Source organism: Centruroides sculpturatus, unplaced genomic scaffold (genome assembly GCF_000671375.1).
Source record: "Centruroides sculpturatus isolate CEXI.00-Female unplaced genomic scaffold, Cexi_2.0 scaffold45, whole genome shotgun sequence".
NCBI classification, from domain to species: Eukaryota; Metazoa; Arthropoda; class Arachnida; order Scorpiones; family Buthidae; genus Centruroides; species Centruroides sculpturatus.
The window spans coordinates 607,344-620,716 of record NW_019384310.1 but is presented as its reverse complement, the minus strand read 5'-3'; the positions used below and the strand labels follow the sequence as shown (position 1 = coordinate 620,716).

Below are 13,373 nucleotides of genomic sequence, written 5' to 3'. Positions count from 1 at the left end.
TTAACATGGTATGTTTTATTGACAAATACATCCATTCCAAATCTATATTTATAAATTACGATAACCTTTTTCCATTTTTTATAAATCATCCGACAAGCAGATCGCTAGTAATAAATATTGTATATGTTTAGCACAAAGATGTCACAAAGGCACTTCTGGTCCACGTATGCTTCTAAATAGAATTTTAGAAAGTAAAGAAACTGGAGTAAAGTCGGTTCCTCGTGTTCAATTTGAGTTATTCCTTTGCCACACCCAAACTGGAATTTTATATATTCAACTAGAATATATTTGAAGTATGATACTTGTTAGTGGAAAGACGACAAGTAATCTTGGTTTCTGAATTTCAGTCCACAACGGTCTGGTCGAGTGTGTTGGCGCTGCAGTCTCCCACGGTCAGCCGGAACATTGCCATTTCAGATATGCCATGATAGTGTACAAATGCTGCGGCGATCACCAGGACGTGAAAAATCTGATGACTGTGAAACTACAATTAAAAATTAAATGATTGCAACACAAACAAACACTGACTCGCTGCACCTTCATCTAAATATTTTACAAATAATATGCAAGTCTAGCTAAATTATAAGCTTGATATATTTTGTAGCAAAAGTGCTACCAAAAATTGGGTTTCTTGTTTTTAATACTAAACATACAATCCATTAAAAAAGTAAATGTAGAATTGTAATATTAACATTTAAAATTAACAAACTTGAATCACTTACCCAAATATCACATTTTCCAGGGAAGAAGCGTTCTGGTAATCTAAGTGCATATAATAAAGCACCCAAGATGTAAAGTGATCCCATTAAACATAACCATCCAAATGAAGCGCTGTAGACTGCTTCGAACCAGCCGTTCACAATTAGATAATGCACGGACGGTATTGCTCCGCTCAGACCGAAGCCCATAAATACACCTAAAAACAATGTTGAAGTTACATAAACAATTAAAATAAACACACACACACACACACACACACAGCTCTTACCAATAACATTTAAAATAGCATTACAATTTTTAATCAAAATTCCATTTATGGCAAAGCACAATATATAATTAATATTTTGACAAATGCTTTCTATTTTTAAAATTTCGCTGGATGTAAAAATTTTTTAATAAATAAAAAGACAGTCAATTCCAGCGAAATTTTAAAAATAGAAAATTTCTTGTAATAATTCGCCGCCAGGAGGAGAATAAGGACAATTTACATTTAACAGCGCATTCCTTAAGTAAATATAAGTCCGAGACTCCCGAATGGAAGAAGGATGAAAACTTAAAGACGTTGAAAGATCACCAACTCCAATTTTTTACAACTTTTTTACAAGGTTTTATTGGATTATTTCTGTATTTTAAAGGGCTGTTAAGGCGACTGTGTAGCCTAAAAAGGAAGGTCCGGTCGCTGAAGTTTATCTTGGAATTTTAACGGAAATAAAAGGTGATCGACCAAAGTTTTAACAAAAATTTTTTGGAATTGACTGTCTATTTATTTATTAAAATGCTTTCTAATCTCTATAGATATTTTAATAAAAAAAAACTAAATTGCATAATGAAAATTCCAATTAGTAAAAGTTTTTCACAAGAAAATTGTAAAATTGGTGCTTCTTGTTTAACTATGTTTTTTACAATTTTTACCAAATTACAATGTTAATCTGGTCAACAGAAAATAAGTACAGATGAATATGAGGTGTGTAACTGATTTTTTTATCATTTTGAAGTATGAAAAATAAAATTTATCTTTGGAATTCATAAATTTTGAATCATTGTAAAAAAAAAATGTTCCAATGTTGCTGAAACTTAGATTGCTGCTATAGCTCTAAAATTCAGATATCCTTAACAAATATAGTATTCATTTTAACTCTATTCAGGTGCAAAAGAATCTCTGCGGCATTGAATGTATACACTCGTGCAATGCCGCAGAGATTCTTTTACATATGTTATGATAGTTCCATTGCAATATGAAAATTTTCCAAACAAAAGAGAAAGATGAAAATTAAAAATGAGACCTTCACAAATTGTGGCAATGTGCAATGCAGACATCCTTAAAAATTAACCAATGTCCTGCAATCTGCTAATTGGTAGAGCAACTACTGTAAAGTATAATCTGGAAACTATGCAAAATTCACAAAGTAAATTCCACAAGTGCTTTCTGGCAGGATTGGGGACAGAAGTTTTGGACATGTACTAAATACAAAACTTTTTTTTTGCCAAATTTATGTAATGTTGTTTCTATCTTTTAAGATCAGAGCTTCTTCATGTGTCATGCTATCTTTAAACAACAATTCCTCTCCATTATCTCGATGTGGGAGAGATGGAAGCGTTTACATATTGCCATAGAACTATCATACAACGTGCATTGCTTTTTGAACAAATATTATATTAGATTGGTGTTTTATGTTATGCAACAGTTTATCCACACCACCTATAAAGCCAACAACTAATTACAAACAAACAACACAGAATGTAGTTGAAGAGTATTAGTCACTCACATTCTATTTTAGAACATTAAGTTACCTGTATGATCAAAATTTAACTAGATTCAAACACTACTTTGATTGGATGCAACCAACATTTACTGTAAAATCATTACAGCAAAATAAATGTAGGAATTTTTTAAACACTGTGTGGAAGTAACGCACCATGTTCATTTAGCAATGGTGATCTCTTTTGAATCAGAATAAAGTTGAAGTGAATAATTTCTGTAAGTTTATATAAACATGCTTCAAGAAGTCAGTTGTTTACACAGCTATCAATGATGTGTGATATATCAAACCATTTAACATTTTGAAAACTTGTTTTTCAGCTTACATATTATCATATATTATTGTGTGTACTTACCAGCCCGTAACCATCTGAAGCGTGGTTCGCTGAATTTATCCCAGAGAGAGACTATAATTGCAGAAGTTCCGAGAACAAATACTAGACAGAAATAAAACACCTTAAGCTGATATTGGCAATAGAATCCATAATATAGCCAAGGGACAAATGATCCTATAATTAGAACAGCTATTCCACAATAATCCAATCTGCAAAAATAAATTAATTTGCCACTATGTGAATTTATATTATTTAATTATAAAAAGGAACTTACAAAATTACTTACTTGCTGAATAATTTTCCCATTTTTTCTGAATGGCAATTAACAGTATGAAAAGTAAATGACATTCCCAAACAAACAATAGCACTAATAAAAAATGTAGCAAAAACCATTTTTCCTTGCCAACCAATTTCATTGGATGGATGGGAAAGGAAATAAATAGCAACACCAATGAAGGCAATACAACCTGAAAAATTTTGAAAAATTAAAACCCAACTATAAAGTCAGTAAAGGTAAAAAAAATGTATGTGTTGAAATTTAATACTATAAAGTAATTTGAAATCTTCATATTCTTATAGTTTATCAGTCATTACTCACTAAATCCAATACAAATATCCCCTATTGAATACAATTTTGTTTAATTTGAATTCACAACAGCAGTTGCTGACCAGCAAATTTACATCAATGAATATTTACTTCCTCCAACAAAGATCATTTTTTTTTCTTTTCAATTAGTTGCTTTGACTATGAGCGAATAGGATGGCAAAATTTTCATTCCATATTTACCAAATCCAGAATGAAATCAAATGTATTTGAGGAAACATTTTCTATTAAAATTATAATCAGTAAAAAAAATTAATTAATTAATTAGAATAAAAACAAACAACTAATACTTCTTGATAAGATTACATCATTTAAATAAATAATTTAGAAATTTTTAATTCTTGAGTTAATTCAAAGATGTTTCAGACAGTTGTAAACAATATAAACAGCCTGTTAACAGAAACACGACAAGAATAATTACAGATGAAGTGATAGAAAATGTCTCATTGTGGAATTTTAATAATTTATCAACATAACTCAAGACATAGAATTCAATGTTGTTCAAAAAGGAGAAGGGTTGAGTATTAAAGCTTTAGAAGAAGCTTATTCGCATACTTGTTGTAGAATGAAATACTTTTCCTTCAAGTCAATGCTGTATGGAAAGATACTGATAATTTATGTACTACTGTAAGGAAATTTTACAAATAAAGTATAGACAAGCAATGAAAAATACTTTGGTTTTCTTTTTTCCTTGTAAAACTATTAAATTCAGTACAATGCTTGTTCTGAATCATTAATGTAATGAAAAATTTTTAAAACAATAATATATTCAAAAAATTATTATTTAAGATAAAATATGTAAAATATAATGAGCATACAGCATGAAAAATGAGCAAGTCCTCATTTAATACAGAACAATCATTTAATGCATTTCCCACATTAAATAGAGGATATTGTATATCAATCATCATCATCAAAAGGAATGAAATGTTATCATTGTTTTCATGTTTATAAAATTTAGGTCACATAATTTACTATACAATTCTGTGTTATAATGTAATATGTACAATGATATCTATAATACTATATTTCCTATTGAAATAAATTCTTGAAATTGTTCAGGATACATTAATAATTGTTAACAAAACCAGTTAGTCTCATTGGGAAATTTCAGTACAAGTATGTTGATATGTCAAAGCATATTAAGACAGGTGAATTAAGCAGTCATGAAACATTAATGAAAGTATCAGTGTTTTCTTGATAATACTATAACACAATACAAGTTAGCTGCTTTTGAAGAAAACAAAGATCTGAAAATTCTCATTGGCTTAGATGGGGTGTTATACATTTTTTTGTTTCAGGGAAATATATTAGTAGTATATATGTCATATATTGAGTGAAAAGTTGTCGGTAGAACAAAATTACCTTCTAATTAAAACAAAATAAATATGTTTAAGTCTAGTTAAATTATATATTCTTTACTTGTTTTTCTACATTCACAAATACTTTGTTTTTATTATATTCATAAAATATCATGATAGAAATGTAGAATATCTATTCAAATCTGGGTTTATATATCTTAGTGTGTAATAAATAAATAAACACTGGATGCTTTGGTTTTTCTCAAACAATATGTTCATAATATTGAGAAAAAAAAAATCATTAATTTTATATATACATAAAATCAGACTAACCTGCAACTTATAACCAAATATCACCACATTTTTCTTTGGTTATATTTAGAAATTAACTTATTCTGAAATATGGCCTAGAGATAGGCAAAGTCACCTTCTCAAGTCTAAATGAAAGAATAAAATTTGAACAGAACAAAAGAAATTATGTAAACCTACATAGTGATTAGATAAATCTAAATACTTTGTAAAAAATTTAAAACAGAAGTTTAAGGAAAGTGTAATGTCCATGCACATGAATAGTTAATTGTTTGCTTGTTGCTTTAATTTTCTGTGAAATAAATACTCTGTCAGTTTTCATAATCATAACTTATATTACTGATTATAATAGTAATATTGAGGGACATGGATAAAACCTTAAAAAAGTCATCATCATACCAATGATCGTGGTCCCAAATAAATGTGTAATGGTTAACTGAAGATATTTAACTTATAAAAAGACAAATCTTAGATTATTCTGTTTGTTGAATGAATATCTACATTTTCACAAAAAGAATGCCAAACAAACTGCCATGCCAAATTGTATTAAATAAATTAAATCACTCCTTGATGAAAATTGTAATCATTTCTGATGATTTTAACAATAGTGTTTTTTACCATCAAAAATCTGATATTTTATGACTTATACTTATATCATAACAATTGTATGGTATTTATTGATTTAAGACTCCTTAAGTCATATTAATCTAGACCTGTCTTCATTACTGTTACACTAATTTTATATTTGCATGGCAACACAAACTACAAATGGAATAAAATTAACTTTACGAGTATTAAAATGTAATAATAGTTTTGTCTATTATATCAGAAATTTTTATTTTCTTCTTCCAAACTTATTGTATGAATATTTTCTCCAATATTAGAATTAGAGTTAAATTTCATCATAAAAAAAGTTGAATTAACTTTTTATATTCTGTTGTTAAATATTTCTAATTCAGTTTGAGTGTTACTTGATATCATCACAATATTTTGAAGAGCAAAACAAAAATATTTCTTCTTAAATAAAATTACTTTTATTTAAGGAAAAATATTTTCAGTTTAAATAAAATTAAAAGTAATTTTATTTACAACAGGAAAATATGAGCAAGTGTTAAAAAATACTTTTAAAATTTCTAATTCAGTTTATCTATTTTATGGCTATTGGAATTTTATAGGATGTTCCATAAAATCCTATAGCCATTAAAACAATTCCCATAAACACGTAGTTGTACCATAAGTACCAAAAAATGAATTACAAAATAAATGCTAAAGTATTTTATGGAAACTATTCTTTTTAATTCTGAAATAACAGATTAATTTGAAAAGTGGAAGATTTCAAAATATGGGCAATAATTTTTATCATTAAATAAAAATGCAATTTTTAGTCATGTCCATAACATATCAGTTTTACAAATAAGAGTGTTTTTCATTCATTATCTAAATTTCTTTTAGTAATTTAAAAATTTTGCACACATACCTAAAAGGTGTGTCCATATGTTTCCTGTCTCAGTGTGTATCCTAAAGATTGAACGGAAGCAAGCGCTGAACGAAGGAAGAGGTGGTCTATGACCCCTGTGGAGGAAATCGTTATCTTGTAGCCATCTTGGTAGTGAACTAAAATGGCAAACCTAATAAAAATTTGAAATTGCCAATTTTAATTAAAGTTTGAAAAAATAATTTTTTTTTTATAATCAGAATTTAAAATCAAGTTCATTTATTAACAATACTTTGTATCTAAATTTCTCTACTAGTCAATCTACTAATTATTTGTCAATAACTTAGCATTAAAAGAATTTTAACTTACAAAGTTTCTTCTGTAATATATACAATTTTAATTTGAAACAAACTATTTTCAAAACATGTATTGCATTGTAGGAAGAACTTAAAAAAAAAAATCACATCATTCTGGTAATTTTGAATAAATGATTATCTGTATTAAAACTTAACTGTCACAAAGCTGTGGGGAGAGTCCACTTTAAAAATGGATTCTACAAAGACTGATAGTAAATAAATTAAAAACACGTCAACAAAAAGTTAAATTTTATGCTAATATTAATACAAATATTTAAGGAAACCAAACAATAATTAACAGATAAATCATTTTACACCTTTTTTCAGATCAATCTCAGACTGCAGTAATATTCTAACTGAATGAAGGATACACACAGTGTTCCAAAGATTTTGAAAATTTACATATAAACTTATGTATGATAAATTATAACAGATATCTATACTACTATATAAAGAGAGAACATATTTTTCATTTGTTCCAACTAACTGCAAAAACTACTGAACCAATCGTTACCAAATTTCAACTGTAGCATCTTTATGATCCCCAGAATGTTTACCACTAATCAAACCTACAGATTTTTTATTAATTAAGTAAAACTGCAATGGATTTCTGTCTGTCTTTTGTTTCTCTTCACTACATGGTGACACATGAATTAGAGATAATGCCCTGACAAAGTACTAAGAAAAAAGTGTATTATTGAAGTTTACTGTTATATTTGAAGAACTGATATTAAATTATAATTAGTTAATTAGTAAAATCTTCAAAGCATTTTTAACGCTTCAAAGATTTGTGACATTGTCATGCTAGATGGCAGTATGTTTACATACGGTGGGTTTTTGAATCGTTACGTATTGTGTTTGTGAGGCCTAGCTGTATTTGCGTGAGTGAAGATTATGCCTATTCAAAAATGACAAATCCTTGGCACAAAAAACTCCAAACTGCTTTCATTTATGATACTTTACACTATTCATCATCAACTAATATTGGATCTATAGATAAAGTATGTGGGTATTGCAGTGCTCTGAAGTGGAAGAAAGAATCACATGGGATTTGCTGCTCTTCTGGCAAAGTTAAACTGGATGATGTACTTACCCCCAAACTTTCTCTGTCACTATTAAATGGGACTCATCTTGACACTAAGCATTTTTTAAAGCACAATAGAGCCTTCCAAATGACAAGTTTTGGTTCCACTGAAATACTTGAAAGAAATTTCATACCAACATTCAAAACTGAAGGACAGATATATCATTTAATAGCATATCATTAATCCTGACAAACTACCCATCCAAATGTAAATGCCTACAATTTCCAGTTGGTCTATGCTTTGCAATGACCATTAACAAGTCTCAAGGCCAAAGCCCAAGAGTTGTGGGACTTGACTTGGGATGCAGTTGCTTTTCACACAGCCAACTGTATGTTGCATGCTCACGTGTTAGTAGCTGCAAATCTGTTCATTTGTGCTTCTGATGATAAAACACGAAATGTTGTATATTGGGAAATTATTCAATAAGTTTATTTAGAAAATATTCCACACCTTTAATAGGAATATAATGAATCTGTAACAATTCTCTGCAGATATACTCTTTAGGTAAGTAAATATAATTTCACCAAATATCTCCCATCAACAACGGGTAACACAGCTAGTAATTAATAAAAATGGGAATGCCATGTTTGTCCTATGTTCATTTCAAATGTTATTGCAAGCTAAATTTGGTCAAAATGAAGGTCCAAAAACTTATATGTTAATTATCATTATCCTCAAATAGCTGTATTTTATTCTGTTAGATATTAAAATGATACCAAGCCTTAAGATGATTTTTTAATATTAATAATGTTAAAATATGCACAATGATCCCTGGGTGTCTGCTGTAACATCTGATTTGCTTAATATTAAATTTTTGAAAATTTTTCAGATTGAAACTCAATAAATTTAGTTAGCTTATTAAAAAACACTTAAAACAAGAAGGGAAGTGGTGGCTAAAAGTCCTGCACCAATAATCTGAAAAATCATATTTTTGTTTCAATTCAATGTTTCAGATATAAGAATATTGCATGTATTTTACAAAGACATCTGTGTTTCAGGTATATCTGAAATATAGGTGCACTTGACAAGTGCACCTATATTTCAGATATACTTGATTAATGCAGGTTTATGCAGGTTTATTCTATAACATGTTTGTTTAGACAAACATGTTATAGAATAAACCTGCATTAATTAAAGAATGGTGTGGTTATACACCAATAAGAATTTGAGCAATTTTATATCTGTTTTAGATCAGCACTAACATTATTAATATACATATACAGGATGCATACAATATTGGCAATGCTTGGATATAGTTGATGAATTACAGTAATTTCTCTTCTTACTGCATGACTTAAAGCAAATAATAGAAATTTTGCTATTATTTAATTTCATATATTCTATTTGAATTTGTTTCAAATTCAAAAATTGTAACTGTTCCAAATATTAATTTTGAATTTATTCAAATTTGTATATTATATGCTACATTATTCTAAATTGTTAAATCTACGATTATAAACTGAGAATGGTCATATTTTGACCAAAACATTTCTCTTATTAAATAAAGTTTGTTTATTGATTAGCAGCAATTTATTTATTTACAAAGATATTGCCAAGTTTTATAACTTCTTTTTGACATAACTTACCATTACAAACAATATATTATATTTCTATAAAAAGATTTAAATTTGGCAACAAATCACCATTTATGTAAGAAGTTATAAGTCAAAATGTGGACTTCCAGAAAAACAAATGCAGTTCTCAAAATCCCTTTTGACTTTCTAATGCTTTTTAATCTGTTATGACTTCTGTTGTAAAAATGATGCAGTTTAGTCATAGTAAATCAGTTGATAGTATGTCACTGCCTGTGCAATGTATACTTCTCCTGTTATAATTTGACAATGACTAAATCCAAAAAAATTCTTACCTGTTCAAACCAGGCAAAACATTATTATTTTGTACAAACTTGATTTTAGTAACCTTGAAATTGTTGTGAATTATTTCTATCACAATTTTAGTGACATGTGCATTGTTATAAGAATTGTTGAAACAAGACCTCTGGAAAGAGAAAAAGAAAAAAAGGTCAACCAAGCCAAACATGATGATCAAATAATGGTTCAGCATTCATTAGGATTGAGGTTTAAAACAGCAACAGATTTGAAGCGTGTTGAAGTGTCTACAAGTACCATTCTTAATAGACTTCATGGAAAAGGCCTGACTGGACAAAAAACAAAGAAAATCCTACCTGAATGAACAGCAACATCTCAGGAAACTTGCATGGGAAAATGTACTTTTCAGTAATGAAACAACTGTAAATAATTATTTCCTTTATGAACAGAAATGTTTGTCACCAAATTGGTGAAAGATATAAGATAGGCTGTAACCAACCAGCAATCTCTTGCAGTGATACTGCAAGAAATTGCTGGTTGTTCCTGCATTTTAGCCAGTGGTACTGGCCACAAAAATTGAAGACTCATGTCAAATTATTCAACAATGAGCCTTTAATTGATGATGCTATTGTAGACATTTTGGCATGATGCTATTGTAGATGATGCTATTGTAGACATTGTAGCATATTGTAGACATTTGTCTTTGTAAGACAAGAGTTTTGGAATTTTGTCTTTTGGATGATCATGTTTCTTATTATTGACCATAGACTGTAATGAATTTTCATGAAACGGGAATAAAAGGACTTTGATGACCTGCAGTCACCAGATCTTAACTGTATTGAAAAATTTCTTTAAAATTTATTCAAAAGATCCATGAGCAAAACCCAGCATCTAAAAGTGCTCTGATTAAGGCTATGATGACATGATGCCATACATAAATTACAATTAAAGGGTTACAGAAACTCATTAATAGCATCAAAAGAGATATATATGCTTTGGTATTAAAAAAAATCACAATTACCCAAAAATATTCAGCTGTATTGTGATCTCTTAGCAAGCTATTTCAACTTCTTTACTGGATTTCGGTTTTTCACTACACAATTTTAATTTCGGCTGTAAAATAATACCAATAAAAAAAAATGTGATTTTTTTACCTAATGTCCATGTTTTCTCCTTTTAATGATCAGATGCCTAATGATTATGTTATGTGCAAGATAGTTCAGATCTAAAAAGAAATCTTAAAATATGCATCAAATTATCTTTCCAACAATATACAGTAGAGCGTTGATTATCCGAAAAATCAATTTACATACTCTTTCAAATCAATTTTGTTCATTTCTGGAATTAAAGTTTTATGTAATAATGATTGTCAATAATCTACAGGCCTGCTATCAACCTATCTTCTTATCAATATTAATATTAGGTTTAATTTATTACAGTGCAAATAGAAAAGCATGACTGATGAGTCAGGGCTTCTAATGTACCAAATGCTTTACAATGCCTGCTCACAGTGAAGCATTTAATACATTAGAAATACCATTGAGTGTTTAAATGCAACTCAAAATAGATTTTTAAATTTGCATGACAATCAAGCAAGCTAATTTAGCAGTATTAAAAACAAAAATTCAAGCAAAACAAAGCAAAGTCAACGACTTCTTTCAAAAAAAAAGAAACTATAAGTACAGTATTCATGTAAAAAATATGTGATAAACACTAGTCAAATTAATAACAAATATTTTTACTTTGAATTCAAAGTTTCATCAGCATATTGTAGAGTGCAATGAAAGACTATAATGTTTTTAAGAACTAGACAATATTTGTTATTTTTTTATCATCATTCACATGATACATTTCTATCCTTAATTCTATCTTAATTCAATTGTAAAAAAAGATTAAAATACCTTAAATAAAGTAAAAATATTCATCTTTTTATTCTTTTTCTATTAAGTGTGATTGGTTATCCAAATTTATCCCACCCAAATTAATTTGGATAATAGATGCTCTACTGCATTATATGTATCTAGACCCTGAACACATACCTTGTTTAAGTTAAGTTGGAAAAAAATATTTGATTTTCAATATACTGGTGCAGGACTTTGGCCACCACTGTATATGGATCAGATGAGAACTAAACCTGCATCTTCAATAACTTGAAAATACTCCAAATTATTTACATAAAAGTTTACACTTGAAGTATATAATTTTACAATTTATAATAAACAAATTAATATTTTAAAAAATCATAATTAAGCATTAAATTTCATTATCACAGTTTAACGTATTATCTCTAAAAATGAAATATACCAACTTATATTTTAAACAAACTTACTTTCCATGCTTCTTCCCAAACTTTCCAAACTAGCTGTTCAGCTTGTTCTGCTTCTTCTAACACTCTTCGGACAAGATGTTCTGCCTGTTCTGCAGCTCTCGATGGAAAAGATATATCTACATCATCTACATCTCCTTCAAAATCTGTTGTATCATCAGATGTTTCCTGAAATTAACAACATTTTGGAACAAATATTCAAATAAAAATTGTAATATATTTATAAAGTTTTACAACAAAAACTTTAATTAATTTAGATATAGAAAACAGTGTTAAACATACTTCTAATCAGTATATAACATTAGTTTGATAAAATCCCATTTCAAAATGAGGAAAAATAAATAAATAAATAATATCATCATTAAAATTCACTTCTCCAATTATCTAGGTTAATCATTTCCTGATTTATTGAAGATGTTTAAAATGTTTTCTTTAAATTTCAAAGTAATTGTTGAGGATAAAAGTTTCTTCTATAATTTATACCTGGACAACAAGTGAAAAGCTTGAAAGTACTGTACTTGAGAATTAAAGAAAGTATTAAATGAAGGTCTCCAATAAAGTGGAAAATAAAAAAAGAATAATAATTGCATAATAATCATCAAGATATAAAAAAATCTTTTTAATATATATATAATTTTATAAATTTTAAAACAATTTTATTGAGAACTATTATATTTTAGGAATTCAAGTTAACCAATAGATGGCATTTGTTCAAAATATGCATCATCATCTTGTTTTGTCACATGCATTACTTCCTGTAAATGAGTTATGCAATTGCAATATGGATAAGTATTTATCACAGTCAATGTAATGTTAAGCAGAAACAACATTTCCTAATAAATTATCTCTACTTTTCACTCTTAACAAAAATGAAAATGAAAAACAGGAAAAGATAAATATATCAATAACAATATTCTAAAAAGAATCGATGGAGTCAGATAATCTATTTTTTTACCGTACTGTACTATTCTTTAGTACACAGAAAACTACTAGTTTTCCATTCGTTTCTGACTTTTGGAGGCTTAATAAGTCCCGAGTCCGTAGACTGGTATAAAAAATTAAAAAAGGTAAACAGGTTAACAAGGAAAATATAATTTTATTTTTATATAAATATATACTTCACCCCAAATGCATTTCGCCTGTCAAGGCCTCTTCAGTAGGGTTTCTGATGACTAGAGTGTACAATAGGAACAGCAGAAGGTATCTCAGACGACACATTTTTTTCCGTCGTAGACACAGAAGAAGACACATCTTTCTCACTGACACCATCGCGTTTACAATCTTTAAGAAACACAAACTCTTCCCAGCATTCCG

General features: G+C 28.4%; 1 protein-coding gene across 4 annotated transcripts in view; it reads right to left on the bottom strand.

Annotated features, from left to right (window-relative positions):
- LOC111621327 (adiponectin receptor protein-like) overlaps positions 1-13,373 on the bottom strand; it is a 56,279-nt gene continuing 42,906 nt past the window's right edge. For all 4 annotated transcript variants that reach the window (XM_023363444.1, XM_023363434.1, XM_023363428.1 and 1 more), the window contains exons 3-8: positions 12,063-12,227; positions 6,506-6,656; positions 3,101-3,281; positions 2,836-3,023; positions 723-916; positions 1-484 (exon numbers count right to left, since the gene is read on the bottom strand). In XM_023363444.1, coding sequence (XP_023219212.1) covers positions 344-484; positions 723-916; positions 2,836-3,023; positions 3,101-3,281; positions 6,506-6,656; positions 12,063-12,227 — 1,020 coding nt within the window. In that variant the 3' untranslated portion in view covers positions 1-343. The remainder of the gene's footprint in view (positions 485-722; positions 917-2,835; positions 3,024-3,100; positions 3,282-6,505; positions 6,657-12,062; positions 12,228-13,373) is intronic.